We start from the raw sequence: 19,363 nt of genomic DNA, 5'->3' as shown, positions 1-19,363 counted from the left end.
CCCCCTGAGTTAAACCAGTCCAAGGAAAACAAGACAGTTCCACTGATCTCCCGTCTGTAATCCTCCGAGGCCGGCTACTTCGGCAGTGAACAAGTGTTTTTAACAGTCACTACTCTGATCCCAGAGAGCTGTGCCCTGCAGTAGACACCTCTGCCTCCCCAACAGAGGGGATATTGTTGGCAGAGAGTACAAGACGTCTCGGTAGTCTCGATAAGACTACAGCGGAGGAGTACTGTGGCCAGCTCTGGTCTTCCTGCCCAAGGACGGACAGACCTTCAACAGAAAATCTTCCCCCTCCCCCCTGCCCACACACACACACAGCTCCCACAGGTGAGGAGAGGTTGAGTAAATCGAGGCATGATAATAAATGTGCCGGAAGGGCTCAGCTTCTGTTGGGGAGAGGTGTGATAAGGACAGTCCAGGTTCCAGGACAAGACTTGGTAGAGTTGTGCAAGAATCTAATGATATGAATGGACAGGCAAAGACTTTCTCCCAGGGTGGAAATACAAAGGGGCCTAATTTTAAGGTGACTAGAAGATCGTATGGTCGCGGGGGGGGGGGGGTGATGGGGGATGATATCAGAGATAGTTTTTTTAAACATGTAAGACACACTGCCACATGAGATGGTAGAGACAGATACATTAGAGACGTTTAAGAGATTCAAACAGGCAGATGGATGAAACAAAAAAATGGAGGATTACGTAGGAGGGAAGGTTAGATTGATCTTATGAAAAGATCAGAACATCATGGGCCGAAGGGCCTGTACTGAGCAGTGGTGTACTTGTTCTGTAAGACCCTGCATCAGGGCTGATAGTGGAGAGGGAGCTGGCCAGTATAAAGAGGAGAGGGAGGTGAAAGGCCAGACAAGGGCTGGTAGGCCAGGGGAGGGAAGGAATTGGGAGACGGAGGCAGACAAAGGCAGCACAGTAGATACAGCAATTGCGCTTGTGAATATGCACGTGTCAGCTAATTATTATTTCATTGTGATAGTATTTAACTCCATACTTGTCGTCATAGTGCTTGTCAAGACTTGGACACAGCAACGCTTCGCTGCCTGTTTGCATTCCGCCTTGTCTAAGAAATTGGACTGTTGGATCAACTGACTCCGAAGACTAGCAGTATTCATTTTATTCTTAGTTGTTCTTTTCAGCCGCAGTGTAGGCTTCATTTTCCATTTGAGAGTTTTAGTTAACGGCCCTGTTTGGCCTAGTGTTTATTGTTTTCTTTTCCTTTTAACACTGTTTGCATTGAAGTCTATGAACTATCAACCTGCTTCAGTGTCTCTCACTCTGCAGTTGGACCATATTCAAACTGGGGGTGACTAAAGAAATTGCTTAAGGGCAGGAGAGGGAAGAGAGCAGGTGGACACTGTAAAACAGGAGCATGAAGGGTATCTGAATAAACCGAGGTCACACTTTTCCAGCATTTCGAACACCATAAGACACAACAGCAGAGTTAGGCCGATCAAGTCTGCTCCGCCATTCCATTAATTCTTATTTATTGTTCCTCTCAACCTCATTCTCCTATCTTCTCTCCGTAACCTTTGACACCCTGACTAATCACAAACCAATCAATCTCTGCTTTAAATATACCATGACTCGGCCTCCACTACTGTCTGTGGCAATGAATTACTGTGTTCCTAGATTCCCCCACTCTCCATGTCCACTCAATCTAGGCCTTTCAATATTTGATAAGTTTCAGTGAGATCTCCCTCATTCTTGCAAGTACAGGCTCAAAGCCATCAAATGCTCCTCATACATTAACCCTTTCATTCCCAGGATCATTCTCATACACCTCCTCTGGACCCTCTCCAATGCCAGCCCATCCTTTCTCAGATAAGGGGTCCAAAACTATACTCACAATACTCCAAGTGCAATCTGACCAAGGTCTAGGCATCACATCCTATTCTAGTCCACTTGAAATGAATTTGCCAATCCTCACCCCACTTATGATTAAATTAGCTTTATTTGTCACACATACATCCAAACATGGTGAAATGTGTTGTTTGCTCCAGCTGCCAACACATTTCGAAGATGGTGCTGGAGGGCAGCCCACAAAGTGCCACCATGCTTCCAGCACCAACATAGCATGCTTTCACCTCATCTATGCTCCTTTATCAACAAGGTGGTAAATTGGGCCCTAGTCTTGATGACTAGTAGAGCAGCTGAGGGACAGAATGGCCTCTGCCCACCCTTGATATTCTCACACACATCGCAAACCCATATGCAATTAAGTGTAAGGAGGCAAGTAAAGAGGGCAGGGCCATTTGAAGGGTTCCAAACTAGCTGATAATATCAGATCTCCTCTCTCTCTCTCCCCCCACCACACCCAGGTATTTTAAACCACGTGGGGGATGATCACAGTGGTGCACTCCCAACATATGAGACAGACAATAATAAACCTATCCCCTCATCTGAACTCAGTGGCCATTTTATTAGGTACACCAGCTCATTAATGCATTCATCAGCAGAATGGGGAAGAACCGACTTTGTTGGTGCCAGAGAGGGTGTTTTGAGTATCTCAGAAACTGCTGATTTCTTGGGATTTTCTTGCATGAGTCTCTAGAGTTTATAGAGAATGGTGTGAAAAACAAGCAACAGTAACTTCCAGTGAGCAGCAGTTCTGTGGGTGAAAACGCCTTGTTAATGAGAGAGGTCAGAGGAGAATGCCAGACTGCTTCAAGCTGACAGTAACTGAAAAAACCACCCGTTACAACAGTGGTGTGTAGAAAAGTGTCTCTGAACATGTCAAATCTTGAAGGGGATGGGCTACAGCGGCAGAAGACTGCACTGGGTTCCACTCCAGTAGCCACTTTATAAGGTACACTCCTGCATCTTATAAAGTGGCCACTGTGTAAATTGCCACAACCCTAGAAGGGTACGGCATCTAAGAACAGGGTTACAATTCCCTTCTGTGTGTGAGCGTGAGTGTGGTGTAAGTACAATAAGAGCCAACCAAGCAGTTTGAGTTCAAATCCATCGTTCTATTCCGGGGCACATCAGTGTTAATTAACATAGGTACAGTGTACAGAGGATTTTCAATAAACTTCAGTTTTCTTCCTCAGTAAACGCTGTTCTGTACAGCATAAAATTCACTCGTATTTATATAACTAAGGGCTGAAACCTTTTCCACCCCAACCCCACTGCAAGTAATGGTTTGGCTAAACAACTGCAAAGAGTCTTCCTTGCAATTGAACAAAAAATGCACACAGAGTAAAACAGCTCCAAAAAAGTTACAGCAATTGCTAAAGCTACAATACTAACTTTCCTTAAATATTGACTTGCCCTTTCAGATCTTTCTAAAAATAAAATTACCGAGAAATTTTTTCTGCTATCAGTTTTTGCTTTTTTTTCCCCGCAAGGGGTGGAGGGAGGGCTGGGAGAGGTTGCAGGAGGGACAGACATGGCATAGTTTATTGGGTTAAGTAGCCGGGTAAACTCGGAATGCAAGCCAGGCACCCAGGTGAAGCAAGGTCAAAGAAGCCACACAGCATTAGTATAGCAGAGCATGGGGGAGGGGGTTCCTCTCGATTTCACAGGGTGTTGTTTCAGCCTGAGCAAGAGAATCAGTCACACAAGCAGAAAGAGAAGGACACACATACAGAAACAGATGCACATTCAGAAAGAGAGACACGCGCAGAAAGGCCACACACACAGACACATTCAGAAAGATACAGAGAAACAGACACCCAGAAAGACAAACAGACAGAAACACACACAGAAACAGACAGACGCACTCAGGGAAATACAGACAGGACATGTATACACACACACACACACACACACACACGTGCTGGGCCAGGCTCCTGTCTAAAAAGTAGTACCATTCTATATCCACACTGTTCACTACCGAAGAATGGGGCTTAGGGTTTAAACAGTTTAACATCCTGGTGGTCACTGGTCACAGGTAGTGAGACTTGTTCCCTCAGACATAATTACAAATTCTTCACCAGTCTACACCTGCACAGCTGCAGTATAATGGTTGGGCTTCTACTTCAGATGCTCAAGCACCTGGCAGAGTGGTTCCAACCTCACAATACTGACCGTGGAGTTCAATGCAAGTCAATAAATAGGTCCTATGGCAAGGGTAAAGAAGACAGATTTCCTTCCACCATCCTCTGCCCTTGGTTTAAAGCTCGCTTTATTTCGAATCCTTTCGGAGCACCCTAGAAATAGCAATCAACCTGGGGCAATTTTAACCGCAATTCTGCAACGCACACAAATTGCAGGTGGGGCGGCACCTATGAAGAGATGAAGGGTCTTGGGCCAAAAAACTGACTGCTCATTTCCCTCCATAGATGCTATCCAACCTGCTGAGTTCCTCTAGCATTTTGTGCGCTCAAGATTCCCAACACCTGCAGAATCCCTTGTGACTGATGTCTGTCGTGGTTACTTCTGTCATGTGTAGTTGAGGCAGACAGCACAGAAACAAGTCCTTCGGCCCAACTCATCCATGCCAGCCATGTTGCCTTGTGAACTAGTCCCATGTGCCCGTGTTTGGCCAACTGCCCTCTAAACCTCGCCCATCCACTCTCTTATTGAGACAGTTTTCAAATGTTGCCAACATGCCTGGCTCGGCCACTATTTCAGGCAGCTCATTTCAAATAAGCACCACTGGTTGCGCGAAGAAGCTGCCCCTGATGTTCCTTTTAAATCTCTTACCTCTGATCTTAAACCTATGCCCTCTGGTTTTTAGTGCCCCCCCTCCCTGAGAAAGATTACATTAAAAGTGATTAAGGACTCCCCTTCCCCCTGGTGTCCACTCTCCTCTCCTGTCAGATTCCTCCTTCTGGCCTTTACTTTTCCTACCCACCTGGCTTCACCTATCTATCACCTTCTAGCTAGCCTCCTTCCATTCCCCCCACCTTTTTATTCTGGTGTCCTCCCCCCCCTTCTCAGTCCTGAAGAAGTGTCTCAGCCCGAAACGGCGACTGTTTACTCATTTATGATTTCCTCCAGCATTTCTGTATGTTTTTAGCATGTTACCATAACCTTAAGACATAGGAACAGAATTAGGCCATTGGCCCATCACATCTGCTCTGCCAATCCATCATGGCTGATCTATTATCCTTCTCAACCCCATTCTCCTGACCTCTCCCTGTAACCTTTGATGCACCCACCAATCAAGAACCTATCAACCTCCACTTTGTGTATGTTACAAAAGACTATCTTTAGTTGCCACAAACTGAGAAAGGCCTCGTCTACATCAATGACCAACACAGACCGACGGGGGTAGTGGGGGGAAGCCTGTAAACGAGGCCTTTCTGGCACCAACATAGCATAGCCACAGCTTCATTAACCCTAATCCGCAAGTCTTTGGACTGTGGGAGGAAACCAGAGCACCCTGAGGAAACCCATGCAGCTACAGGGAGAACACACAAACTCGGCAGCAGTGGGAATGGAACCCAGATCACTGATTGCTCTAAAGCATTGCACTCGCTGTTACACTATCGACGGCTTGTCGTGTCTCATTGCTTGCCTTCTCAAAGTGCACAAACAACCAATTTCACGACACTCAGCACTGTTCAAAAGCCTTAGGTGTGTATATACGTACAGCTCCGGTGCCTAAGACTTTTGCACTGTACTGTACTAATTTTATGTATTACTCTGTACATCTGCCAAAAAATAAATTTCATGACATATGTGAGTGATGATAAACTTGATTCTGATGTGGGTCTCTATTGTGGAGTGAGAGTGGGAAGGGGGAAGGGAGAGGAGAGGGAGGGGGAAGTATCAGAGAGACATTTCTGCAAAGATCAATAAACCAATTGTTTGGAATTAAATGAACTTGCCTGGTGTCTCAGGGCTGGGTGTGTCTGTAGTGACGTTACTCTCGCCCTGACACTCCTTCGCTGCCACTTCCCTTGCCATTTCTCCCTCCAGGTTTACAAGCTAGCTCTCCACGTTGACAAATACAGTACTGTGCACCCTAGCTATATATATTTGCCTAACCTTTTTGCACAGTACTGTATGCCAGTGATAATAAACAATCCTGATTCCCCTCACAGTTATAGGGATTAAATTACAGTCGCTACTGCTCCTTCAGATTTTCCATCTGATTGGTATCCTACTTTCCCACCGATTCGCAAACCCAATTTCTTATCACCGGCAGAGGTGGCCTTTCAGGTCATTAGTCCAATGCCTGTCCCCTTAAATAGTGGGGAAAAATAAATTTAAATGTATACTCAGTGGCCACTTTATTAGGTACTCCTGTTCTTTAATGCAAATATCTAACCAGCCAATCACGAGGCAGCAACTCAATGCATCAAAGCATACCAATATGGTCACGAGGTTCAGTTGTTCAGAACAAACATCAGAATGGGGGAAGAAATGTGATCTAAGTGATTTTGACCATGTAATGATTGTTGGTGCCAGACAGGGTGGTTTTAGTATCTCAGAAACTGCTGATTTCCTGGGATTTTCATGCACAACAGTTTACAGAGATGGGGCGAAAAACAGAAAGATATACAGTGAGCAGCAGTTCTCTGGGTGAAAACATCTTGTTAATGAGAGAGCTCAGAGGGGAATGGCCAGACTGCTTCAAGCTGACAGGAAGGTGATAGTACCTGAAATAACCATTTGTTACAACAGTGGTGTGCAGAAAAGCATCTCTGAACGCACAACACATTGAACCTTGAAGTGGATGGGCTCCAGCAACAGAAGACCACGGACATACACTCAGTGGCCACTTTATGCAGTCCAGGAAGTTACCTCATAAAGTGGTGACTGAGCTGTGCAGTTCATGTTCAGTTAACCTACAATTAAGTTTGGGTTAATTTATGCACTGTGCTGCTACTGCAACACAGCTCATGCTACGTGACATTTAAACCCTGAGAATGCGGGACTGTGACGACAAACTTGCACTAAAGTGGTTCTGCTTTTACAGCCCGAGGACAGGGTTGCCAAACAGGATCTCCTTCCTCTGCACACATCAACCGTCCTCATACTATTTGTTGAGCTGCTTTCAATAACTTTCTCAATAATAAATTGCTATGCGACTGATTCCAGCACAGCTGATCCACTGCTTCCAGCTTCCTTCTCTCTCTCTCTCTCTTTCTCAATTCACCTTCCAGAATCTGGAAGAGGACGATTCCTTCACTACCTCCACAGGACCCACGGCCTGGCAGTTTATTGCCTTTCAGCCCCAGTTCAAGATTCAAGATGTGATTTCCAGTACGCAAGTGTAAAGGGGAAAAAAGTGTTGCCGGAACTCAGCAGGTCAGGCAGCGTCTATGGAGATGAGTAAACAATAAACAGTCGACGTTTGGGGACAAGACCCTTCATCAGGATTTTACCCAGTACAGCGTCACCCTGTGGCTTTCCACGACTCTCAACTGGGACCCTGTGAAGTGACAAAACTTTCTGCACGGACACAAAATGCTTTCCCCTTATTCCACCTCCCCCCCGCCCAATATAATCCAGCTTGTCCTCAGTCTGAAACCTTAGCTAATCCTTTCAAATTTTCATAAATTTCTCACTGATTCCTAAATTCTACCTCCCCCTCCCTTCTTGGCCATATCATTTCTGATCTTTTCCCGAACTTATATAATAACATCTTTTCTTACAATCAAATGCTACCTATAATTTTGTGAATAGTCACACCAGAATATGTCTTTTTTTTTGTTTTTAACCAAAGGTATATATTACTTGGGGTGGTGGGGTGGAGATTCGTCTCTACGAAAGGAGGTGTAAGGCGCTCCTTCCCTCCGCTAGCCTGCAGGTCACCCTTGGGCGAGGTGTAGCACCTGCTGAGCCCCCCGATCAGGGTCACGTGAGGCCATGGGAGTAGGTGGTGGATACTCTGGTGGTTAATGGGTTAAATCCTATGCCACTCGTTAGTCACTCCACACTGGAGGATCGATAAAGTTCAGCCGAATAGCCTGCATGCTGCTGTGCTCGAGTTCTCTCTGCACTGTCCCTCAGTAACCAACACAACAGTGGATGGTCATATGAGCAGCCGGCACACATCACAAGTCCTGGTTACACGACCGCTGATGCTGGGCAGGCTATCACTGAAGAGTATCAATAATGGCTGGGGGGGGGGGGGGGGGTCACCTGTCTGGTAAAGACACTGCCCAGAAGAAGGCAATAGCAAAACAGTTCTGTAGAAAAAATTCTACCAAGAATAATCATAGTCATGGAAAGACCATGATCGCCCACGTCATACAACACGGCGCACTACAAGTGAACGATATATTACATTAACAGACAGCAGCCTGCCCAGGTTGAAGGGCATGCACTACAACGAGAGGGTGGACTAACTGTCGGGGGGGCGGGGGGGGTGTTGCAGGCTGTTTTTGCAGAGCGGCAGAGGCCGAGGGTAGATTTTAACAGAGGTTTATATAATTACATGAGGCATAGATGAAGTAGGCAGCCGATATCTTTTTCCCAGGCTCAAAATGTCTAGAATTGGGGTGCACGTCTGTAAGGTGAGAAAGAAGGTGTGCGGGGTGAGTAATTTTAGAGAGAGCAGTGGGTTCCTGAAACATGCTGCCAGAGGCAGGCACAAGAGACATTTAGATGGGCAAGTGAAACAACAGAGAGGGGAGGGATATGGTCCATGTGCGATTAGATTAACAAGCTTGTCACAGTATGGTGGACCAGGTGGCCTGCCCTGTGCTGTGAGGTGTCTTGCTCCAATACTAAACGACGTTCAATGATAAGGACTCGGGCTAGACGTGAGGAAAGGGTTTTAACAAGGATCTGAGGGGCAGGGGTTCTATAGATGGGCAAAACTGCCTGCAGGGGCACAATGGGCCAAATGGCCTGTTTCCGTGCCAGGAGGCTGATACACATATTAATTCTTAAACATTTAACCATTGCTTTTAGGTTGGCGAATCTTTGAAATTTATTTCTCCCCATTTGCTTTAACACTAGTTTTAGACTGAATCCATTTCAGACCTCATAAAATTCTAAAATTTCAGAAAATTTATTATGATCACTCTTCCCCCACCTCTCTTTAACTCACAGATGATTGGCCAACCCTTACTTCATTATACACTAAACGTAATGTCGTTGCTTGTCTATTTTATTTCCGAAATTCCACACAAGCCAGTATTCCACATTATCCCCGTTACACTGAGCATCTGGGACATGCTCTCTTACCGTTGCTGCCATCGGGCAGGAGGTACGGGAGCCTGAAGTTCCACACTCAATGTTTTAGGAACAGCTTCTTCTCCTCCTCCGTCAGATTTCTGAACCCATGAACACTACCTCACTATTCCATTCCTGCACAATCTTTTTATTGTGACTTAAAAGTCGATTTTTAATGCATTGCAAAGCAACTCATTTCACATCGTTTTGTCAGTTATAATAAATCTGATTCTGATTCCCTCGGGATAGTGTACACACTCCAACAAATAACAAAAATAAATCACGTGCAGCCATTCCTGAACTCAGCCCAGACACACACACACACACACACACACTATTGACTTGACAACCAGCACAAAGACATCGAATGCAATCCGGCTGTCAGCCGGCAGGATATCAGGGGAGAGGGCATCAGAGGATCTCGCAATCACCAGTGTCCCCAGAGGTACAACATCCCAGTCAGTAGCCAACCAGGATGGTATATTTGGCACACTCTACCCATTTACAGATTAAAATCCCTCACGATCACTGCTTTACCCTGATGACCTGCAGTAAACTACAAGTCTTAGGCACATGTAAACAAATTCTGTAAAGCAAAGGCGCTTTCAAAAATAATGAAAAGTTTCTTAAGAAAAGTTTCTTAAAAAGTTACTATAAAAAGCAGTAGCAGTAAAAAAAGAAACAACGTCAAATCAATATTTGGTGTGACCACCCTGTGTCTTTAAAATGGCATCAATTCTCTTAGATTTTATAAGAAAGTTGGGTGTGAGTTCTTCTGGTTGTCTCACTTGCTTCTGCCTCTCCAGGTAATCCCAGACATCCTTGATGATGTTGAGATCAGGTGCCTAAGACTTTTGCACAGAACTGTAACTGTACAATTCCCAGATTTATACTGTGAAGCACCTTATTTCTTCACTGTCTTATATAACTTTTGTGTACCATTGTCTGAAAGGAAGAGGGCAGAATTTCCCCCGACCACTTTATTCGGGGATCTGCCCCCTTCCTCTCCAGTCCTGAGGAAGGATCTCGGCCCGAAATGTCAACTCCAGCATTTTGAGTGAGAAGCACCAATGGGGAGATGTCTATGGTCTTATGGAAATGGGCAGAAAATATTTCAGGCCGAGACCTTGCAGCCCAGGTATGAGTTCTCCTATTGACTAATCCGAGTCAGTTACCTAATTACCATGGAGATTACAGGTAACTGGCTAGGTCTAATTAACTAAAGATCTGATAAATTATGTGTAACACATTGATAGGAGATAATAGGTTTCACTTTAAATCAAACCAGGAAGATGATTAAACAAAAATAACGGTGAAGGGAATTGGGCCCGCTGTCTCTGTCTCTCATTGCCTTGATTAAATCCCCTTTCCCCCCCCGTTTCTGAGCACACACCCCAGCCTTGGGTGGTCTGGTGTCAGGCGTCCTCAGGAGGTACAACGGAAACTACTCCCCCACACCCTTGTCAGCCTATCACTCCTACCCTGTAGCTGTGGCCGTTCTCTCGCTGTGTACGTGACTGCCCCGGACTCTCCCCAGAGGGGGGTCCCGGGCTGTCTCGGCGATCTGTAGCAGATCTAGCACCGTGCGGAAGCGTGCAGTAAAGGCAGCGCCGAGCTTCAGTGGCCAACGCGTGGGCTTACTGGATCTGCACGCACTCACATACACGTAGACACAAAAATCCATCTGCAATCAGACAGATGTACTGTACACAGACAAGCACACACACAGATGAACTGGCAGGTATGCATCCTTGCAGGCACCTCTATGCATGCATAGGCACAGGGATACAGGAGTACAAACCTGCACAACACTACAGGCGCACAAACCTGCACACAACACCAGGCATGCAAACCTGCACACAACACTACAGGCATGCAAACCTGCAGACAACACTACAGGCATGCAAACCTGCAGACAACACTACAGGCATGCAAACCTGCACACAACACTACAGGCATGCAAACCTGCAGACAACACTACAGGCGTACAAACCTGCACACAACACTACAGGCATGCAAACCTGCAGACAACACTACAGGCGTACAAACCTGCACACAACACTACAGGCATGCAAACCTGCAGACAACACTACAGGCGTACAAACCTGCATACAATTGTACAGGCATACAAACCTGCACACAATGGTACAGGCACACAACGACACTGACATACAAACCTGCAGACAGCAATACAGGCATACAAACAGGCTCACAACAATACAGGCGTACAAGCCTGCATATAGTAATACAACCTGCACGCAACGGTACAGGTGTACAAACAGGCACACAACACTGACATAAAACCTGCACACAATGTTACAGGTGTACAAACAGACACAAAATAAAGGCGGACTGACCAGTGCACAACAGTACAGGTGTACACACACAAACTGGCACAGGCAAGTTTACATACAGAGATGGGCAGGCACACTTACGTACACACACACACACACACACCCCCAACAGAGAAAGGGCTGACACACCTCCTCAGGAACATTCTCTCCCCCCACACCCACCACCAAATCCAGGCAGAAGTCTCTCTGGACCCTCCCGAGCAGGAGTAGAGAAGTACCAGCCCCAAGCCCAGCACCCAGCCCTCCTCCTTCCCAAGGTACAATTTCCAGATGGTCCTAACAAACCCTTGGGAATGGGGGGGTGCTGGTCCAGCAGGAAAAGGGGTGAAGGGTGCAACATTTGAGTTATAAGTCCTCGCATTGCCGAATAAATATTAGAGTTCGGTACATGAACTTACTGACTCCCCTCCACCCCCCCATTGAAAGTAACACCCTTCTCACAAAGAGGGAGGGGGAAGATCAGGAGGGAGAGGGACAGCTTGGGATGGAGCGTACAGTGCGGGGAAGAGGGATGAGTGAGGAGGGGCGCAGAGACTGCGATAAAACACTCGGTGCCCCGGGACACTCGAGAGGCGAGGCAAGAGTGCAGGTACCAATTAGTGACCCCCCCGTGCCGCTCCCCCACTGCCAGTCGTCCAGTCCACGATGATGAAACTCAAACTCATGACCATGAAGATGAAACCCACGGTCGCGAAGCAGAGAGCCTGTGGAGGAGAGTGGGGGGAGAAAGAGAGGAGGGGAGGTAGGGAAGGTATAGAGGAAGAAGACAGAGTGGAGGGAAGGAGAGGAGTGGGGAGGGGAGGAGTGGAGGAATGGGGAGGAGTAGAGGAATGGGGAGGAGTGGAGAGAGGAGAGGAGGAGTGGAGGAGGAGGAGTGGGGAGGAGTGGAGGAATGGAGGAGGAGTGGGGAGAGGAGAGGAGTGGAGGAGGAAGAGGTGCAGGGAGTAGAGGAGTGGGAGAGGGGGAGAAACACAGGGGTTAAGTTACGGATGGGACATCCTGCAGAAGAGTTGTAGTAGGGAAGGGGTGGTTCAGGAGCGCACAGGGGTGGGGGGTGCGGAGAGAGCGCCATACTGTCGGGGGGGAGGTGGGTGAGGGGGGCCGTGGGCATAGCACAGCGGGAGGCTGGAAGGGAGGGAGTACTGATGGAGATGAGGGAGTGCCCTCAACACCATCCCACCGGGTTTCCCACGCACCGGCACCCCAAGCCAGTATTCCCGATCCTCAGGATTCCGGACCAGTGGCCCCAATAGGGAGGAGGGTGGGAGGTGGCTGGGATTTGGTCAGAGAGTTCACTCAGGGAAGTGGGTGGGTGTGCGGAGGCAGACGGCAGCAATCACCTGGATCTTGGACCTGGACTTCAAGGGCTCCTTGTCGTTGGGGACGATCCGAATGTAGAAGAGTCCGGGCAGGATGAAGATGAGGCTCGGAGCGGTGGTGGCACCTTTAAAGGGAAGCAGGAGACCAACGTTAGTCTGGACACGGTTGTGGCCAGCCACAGAGGGGGGAACCAGCTCCGTTCAGGTTCACGAGCGGAAGTAAGATGCGATACTTACTCAACGCTACACACACAAAGTGCTGGAGGAACACAGCAGGCCAGGCAGCGTCCATGGATGAAAGGGCAGAGTGAACACCCCGACTAGCAGCCCAGCCACCTCTCACCATCCTTCTCCTTTAGTCACAGCCTGGCCTGCTGAGTTCCTCCAGCATTTTGTGTGCGTTGCTTGCATTTCCAGCATCTGCACATTTTCTCTTGTCCTCGATATCCACTCCCTCCCCTCCCCTCCCACCCCACCTTCTTATTCTGGCTTCTTCCCCCTTCCTTCTCAACCCTGAAGGAGGGTCTCGGCCCGAAACGTTGACTGCTTATTCACTTCCGCAGATGCTGCCTGACCTGCTGAGTTCCTCTGTGTGTGTTGCTCTGGATTCCCAGCTTCTGCAGAATCCCTCCTGTTCATGGCCTCTGGACAATTACTGTCACACACATCAAAATATAATGAAAGGATTCTGTCTGGTGAAATCTAGACAGATCATTCTGTGTATATCTACCTTGAGGAAATAATTTTGGCATTTTCCTTCACCAGCTTTTGACAATGAAGCACAGCCTGATACGGCAACTGCTCTGCCTGAGACCGCGGACTGTCGGCACTTTCCGCTGCCTCAGTAAAGCAGCCAGCATAACCCAAGACCTCACTCACCAAAAGTCTGAAAGGACTGAACAACCAGGCTCAAGCATAACTCCAAACCTGCTGCTATCAGTCTCTTCACACACACTGAAGAATAAACTCCTGTCATCACAATCTAAGACAACCGACTACAGGATTGTGGTGTACAGGATCACCTGTGGAGACTGCAACAAGAACCATGTTGGCCAGACAGGACGCAAACTCTCAACTCGCTTGCGGGAGCACAAACCGACGGAACGGAGACGTCAGCTGCCGTTGCTGATCCCGGTGCAGGAAGACCGGGAAGGACACCAGTTTAACCGGGACACCGCGGAGGCTCTGGCGCGGGCAAACACGAGGCAGGCAGGAATATTTTTAAGAGGTGTGATCCTCTTCTGATAACTCTGTAAACAAGCATCATCAAAATAGACACCGTCTATGGACCCCTCAGAGCCAAAGAAACGCAAGCCGGTAGAGTTCAAAGGTCAAATGAAGGGATAGCCAATCAGGACTGGGATAAGTGAAGGGGTTGGGAGGGTGTAATATAAACGCGAGCACTCCCAGAGAGAAACACCAACAACTGCGCACTGAGGATGTCACCTTGATGGGCGATGAAACTTCTGCAAACTAATTGCCAAGTTTGGCAAACACCCCAAAATCAAACACCTCAACCCAAGCTACCAATATTCACCATCATCCTCACAATCTACAACGCTGTGGTCCTTGCACCTACACTGCACTTTCCCTGTAACAGTAACACTTTATCCCGTGGTTCGGTCATCGTTTTCCCCGGTATTGCCTCGGTGCACTGATGTAACAAAACGATCTGTATGGAAGCCTTGCGAAGTCTTCGGTACATGTGCCAACTTACACTCAGGGGCCACTTTATTAGGTACAGGAGTGGAACCCGGCATGGTCTTCTGCTGCAGTAGCCCATCCACTCCAAGGTTTGATGTGTTGTGCGTTCAGAGGTGCTCTTCTGCACACCACTGTTGTAACACCAGTAACAGTTGTGGTTATTTGAGTTACTGTCGCCTTCCTGTCAGCTTGAAGCAGTCTGACCATCCTCCTCTGAGCTCTCTCATTAACAAGGTGTTTTCACCCACAGAACTGCCACTCACTGGATTTTTTTTTTTTTGCACCATTCTCTGTAAACTCTAGAGACTGTTGTGTGTGAAAATCCCAGGAGATCAACAGTTTCTGAGATACTCAGACCACCCCGTCTGGCACCAACAATCATTCCACTGTCAAAGTCACTTCGATCACATTTCTTCCCCCATTCTGATGTTTGGTCCGAACCACAACTGAACCTCGTGACCGTGTCTGCATGCTTTTATGCACTGAGTTACTGCCACATGATTGGCTGATTAGATATTTGCATTAATGAGCAAGTGTACAGGTACCTGAAAAAGAAGCATCAATTTATTAACCCTGGCTTAATCACGGGACAATTCACAATGACCAGTTTACATACCAACCAGTACATCTTTGGTCTGTGGGAGGAAACCAGAGCACCTGGAGGAAACCCACGCAGTCACAGGGAGAACATACAAACTCCTTGCAGGCAGAGGCAGGAATTGAACCCAAGTCGCCCATACTGTAAAGCGATGTGCTAACCACCTTGTTATCGTGCCACTTTTTTGAGGCATTGCTCCTTGAAGATGTCCTGGATGCTGGGGAGGCCAGTGCCCGTGATGGAGCTGACTGAAGTTCACAGCTTCCTGCAGTTTACTTCAGTCCTCTTCCAGACGGGGATACAGCCAGGTAGAATGCTTTCCTGTAAAAATTTGCCAGTGTCTTTGGTGACATACCCAATCTCCTCAAACTCCTAATGAAACATGGTCGCTACATTGCCTTCTTTGGAACTGTAATGCGCTGAAATGTTTCACTGCTAAGGCTCATGTAATGTAATGTTTCACTGCTAAGGCTAATGTAATGGCTTCTCTGTAATGTTCACTGCTGAGGTAACGGTTTCTCTGTAGCAGCAATGTTTAGGTTATGGCTGGAGATAACAGGACTACGGTTATACATGTTAGCCAATTAGAGATTGTTGCTCTGTCTTGTGAATCTGGAAGGAGGTTTCTCGCAGTCTTTGTCGAGGAGAGATGAAGAGGGAAGACACACATGGAGAGAGCTGGTAGACCCCTGGACGGAGTGGACTGGGATCTGAGGGCCCAAAGGTTGGCGATGCGAGGAGATCGATGGCGATGGAGTGAGCTCCAACGTGCACTTTTGACTTTTCCTTGAAACGGGCCCTTTTTAAAATTTTCATTACTAACTCTATATTCAGATTAAGATTCATAAAATTCAATCATTTAATTGCACATGGTGTACTGTCCGATATTTTGCATTGTGGGTTTGTAACTGGGCGGTACATTACACAGCATCCACACAAACGTGATTTCTCAGTTTGGCGGGGCCAGAGGCTGTTTTCCCCGGGACAATTCCCCAAGCTGGCCAAGTCTAAGGGTTACATAACTGATCAATATGTAGGATTGATCCTCAGAGATACTGACACCTAGGAACTGGAAATTGCTCATTCTTCCCACTTCTGATCTCCTGATGAAGACTGGTGTTTGTTTTCACGTCTTACTCTTTCCGAAGGCCACAATCAGTTCCTCGGTCTTACTGTTGCTGAGTGCGTAGATGCAAGCGATATATTTCACTGTATTTTTCGATGTACATATGTAGTATAAGACAGAGGACCAGAATTGTGCCATTCGGCCCATCGAGTCTGCTCTGCTACCTGATCACGTCTGATTTATTTTCCCTCTCAGCCCCATTCTTCTGCCTTCTCCCCGTGTCGTGACAAAGAAAGCTGATCCCTTTAACCTATGACAGAACTATGACGTCGTAGTCATTACAGAGACTTGGATTTCTCGGGGGCAATAAAGCCTGCTGAGTGTGCCAGGCTTTAGATGTTTCAAAAAGGATAGGGAGGGAGGCAAAAGAGGTGGGTGCGTGCCATTGCGAATCAGGGATAGTACCACAGCTGCAGAAAAGGAGGAAGTCATGGAGGGATTATCTACTGAGACACTGTGGATGGAAGTCAAAAACAGGAAGGGAGGCAATCACTCTACTGGGTATTTTTTATAGACCACCCAGCCTCAATAGTAACATTCGAGACATCGAGGAGCAGATAGGGAGGCAGATTCTGGAACGGTGCAATAATAATAGAGTTGTTGTGATGGCAGATTTTAACTCTCTTAATATTGACTGACATCTCCTTAGCACAGGGGGTTTACATGAGGTGGAGTTTGTTAGGTGTGTTCAGGAAGGTTTCCAGACTCAATATGTAGAGGCTGTACTTGATCTGGTATTGGGAAATGAACCTGGTCAGGTGTCAGATCTCTCAGTGGGAGAGCATTTTGGAGGTAGTGATCACAACTCTATCTCCTTTACCATAGTGCTGGGGAAAGAAAGGAGCAGACAATTTGGGAAAACACTTAATTTGGGAAATGATGCTATTAGGCAGGAACTTGGGAGTATAAATTGGGAGCAGATGTTCTCAGGGAAATACACGGCAGAAATCTGGCAAATATTCAGGGACATTCAAAAGGCATTCTACAAGTATGTGAAGAGCAAGAGGATGAACCAATCAGGTGTAATAGTGGAAATGTGCGCATGGAGCTGGAGGAGGTGGCGGAGGTACTTAATGAATACTTTGCTTCAGTATTCACCAGGAAAAAGACCTTGGCAATTGTGGGGATAATTTACAGTGGACTGAAACACTTGAGTATATAGATATTAAGAAAGAGGATGTGCTGGAGCTTTTGAAAAGCATTACGTTAGATAAGTCACCGGGACCAGATGAGATATACCCCAGGCTACTGTGGGAAGTGAGGGAGGAGATTGCTGAGCCTCTGGCAATGATCTTTGCATCATCAATAGGGAGAAGTACCAGAGGATTGGAGGTTTGCAAATGTTGTTCCCTTGTTCATGAAAGGGAGTGGAGATAACAGGAAATTATAGACCAGTGAGTCTGACTTCAGTGGTAGGCAAGTTGTTGGAGAAGATCCTGACAGCAGGATTTATGAGCATTTGGAGAGACATAATCTGATTAGGGATAGTCAGCATGGCTTTGTCAAGGGCAGGTCGTGCCTTATGAGCCTGATTGAATTCTTTGAGGATGTAACAAAACACACTGATGAAGGTAGAGCAGTGGATGTAGTGTATATGGATTTCAGTAAGGCATTTGATAAGGTTCCCCATACAAGGTTCATTCAGAAAGTAAAGAGGTATGGGATCCAAGGAGACCTTGCTTTGCGGATCCAGAAATGGCTTGACCACAGAAGGCAAAGGGTGGTTGGAGATGGTTCATATTCTGCATGGAGGTTGGTGACCAGTGGTGTTCCACAGGGATCTGTTCTGGGACCCCTCTGTGATTTTTATAATTGACACAGATGGAGAAGTAGAAGGGTGAGTTAGTAAGTTTGCTGATGACACAAAAGTTGGGGGTGTTGTGGATAGTCTAGAGGGTTGTCAGGGTTACGGCAGGACATTGATAGGATGCAGAACTGGGCTGAGAAGTGGCAGATACCCAGAGTTCAACCCAGATAAGTGTGAGATGGTTCATTGCAGTAAGTCAAATTTTAAGTCTTAAAATTTTAGTATTAAAGGTAAGACTCTTAGCAGTATGGAGAATCTTAGAGATCTTGGGGTCCATGTCCATAGGACACTCAAAGCTGCTGCGCAGGTTGTCAGTGTTGTTAAGAAGGCGTATGGTGCATTGGCCTTCATCAACCATGGGATTGAGTTCAAGAGCCGTGAGGTAATGTTACGGCTATATCAGACCTTGGTCAGACCCCATTTGGAGTACTGTGTTCAGTTCTGGTCACCTCACTACAGGAAGGATGTGGATACTATAGAGAGAGTGCTGAAGAGATTTACAAGGATGTTGCCTGGATTGGAGAGCGTGCTTTATGAGAATAGGTTGAGTGAACTTAGCCTTTTCTTCTTGGAGCGACAGTGGATAAGAGGTGACCTGATAGAGGTGTACAAGAAGATGAAAGGCATTGATCATGTGGATAGCCAGAGGCTTCTTCCCAGGGCTGAAATGGCTAGCACAAGGGGGGCATAATTTTAAGGTGTTTGGAAGTAGGTACCAAGGAGATGTCAGGGGTAAGTTTTTCACATCGAGAGTGGTGGGTGCGTGGAATGCACTGCTGAAGTTGGTGGTGGAGGTAGATACAATAGGGTCTTTTAAGAGCACATGGAGCTTAGAAAAATAGAGGGCTATGTGGTAGGGAAATTCTAGGCAGTTTCTAGAGTAGGTTACATGGTCAGCATGACATTGTGGGCCGAAGGGCCTGTATGTTCTACGATCTCACTTTAGTATTAGACATTTCAACCCTGGGAAAAAGATTCAGTCTGCCTTATCTATGCCTCAAGTGATTCTGTCAACTTCAATCAGGGAAGATAAGATTGAAATGACTTGAATGTCAAACTAGATGAATGGGTTAGTAACTTCACAGATGACGCAATGATTGGTGATAAAAGGGTGCCAAAGGATAGAGCAGAACATAGATGAAATTGCAGATATGGGCAGAGAAATGGCAGATGGAGTTTAATCCGGTCAAGTATCAGATGTTGCACTTTGGGAGATTAAATGTAACAAATTCTACTTTCAGGAGTCTTAAGTCCCAACGCACCAGGTTCAGGAACAGTTATCACCCTTCAACCATCAGGCTCCTGAACCAGCCTGATGGAAGTGGATATCTTCACTCACCTCTACTCTGAAATGATTCTACAA

The 19,363-nt window shown here is 46.9% G+C and overlaps 1 protein-coding gene across 2 annotated transcripts in view; it reads right to left on the bottom strand.

Moving 5' to 3' along the window:
* Nucleotides 1-2,962: 2,962 nt before the first annotated feature.
* LOC140190235 (sodium-coupled neutral amino acid transporter 3-like) overlaps nt 2,963-19,363 on the bottom strand; it is a 51,856-nt gene continuing 35,455 nt past the window's right edge. Inside the window, exons 15-16 of one of the 2 annotated variants that reach the window (XM_072246794.1) lie at nt 12,787-12,890; nt 2,963-12,150 (exon numbers count right to left, since the gene is read on the bottom strand). In XM_072246794.1, coding sequence (XP_072102895.1) covers nt 12,043-12,150; nt 12,787-12,890 — 212 coding nt within the window. In that variant the 3' untranslated portion in view covers nt 2,963-12,042. The remainder of the gene's footprint in view (nt 12,151-12,786; nt 12,891-19,363) is intronic. The other variant, XM_072246795.1, reaches the window with a different exon arrangement.

This window comes from Mobula birostris, chromosome 29, assembly GCF_030028105.1.
Source record: "Mobula birostris isolate sMobBir1 chromosome 29, sMobBir1.hap1, whole genome shotgun sequence".
In the NCBI taxonomy this organism is placed as follows: domain Eukaryota; kingdom Metazoa; phylum Chordata; class Chondrichthyes; order Myliobatiformes; family Myliobatidae; genus Mobula; species Mobula birostris.
The sequence above is the reverse complement of the archived record's forward strand: the minus strand, read 5'-3'. Positions and strand labels throughout refer to the sequence as shown.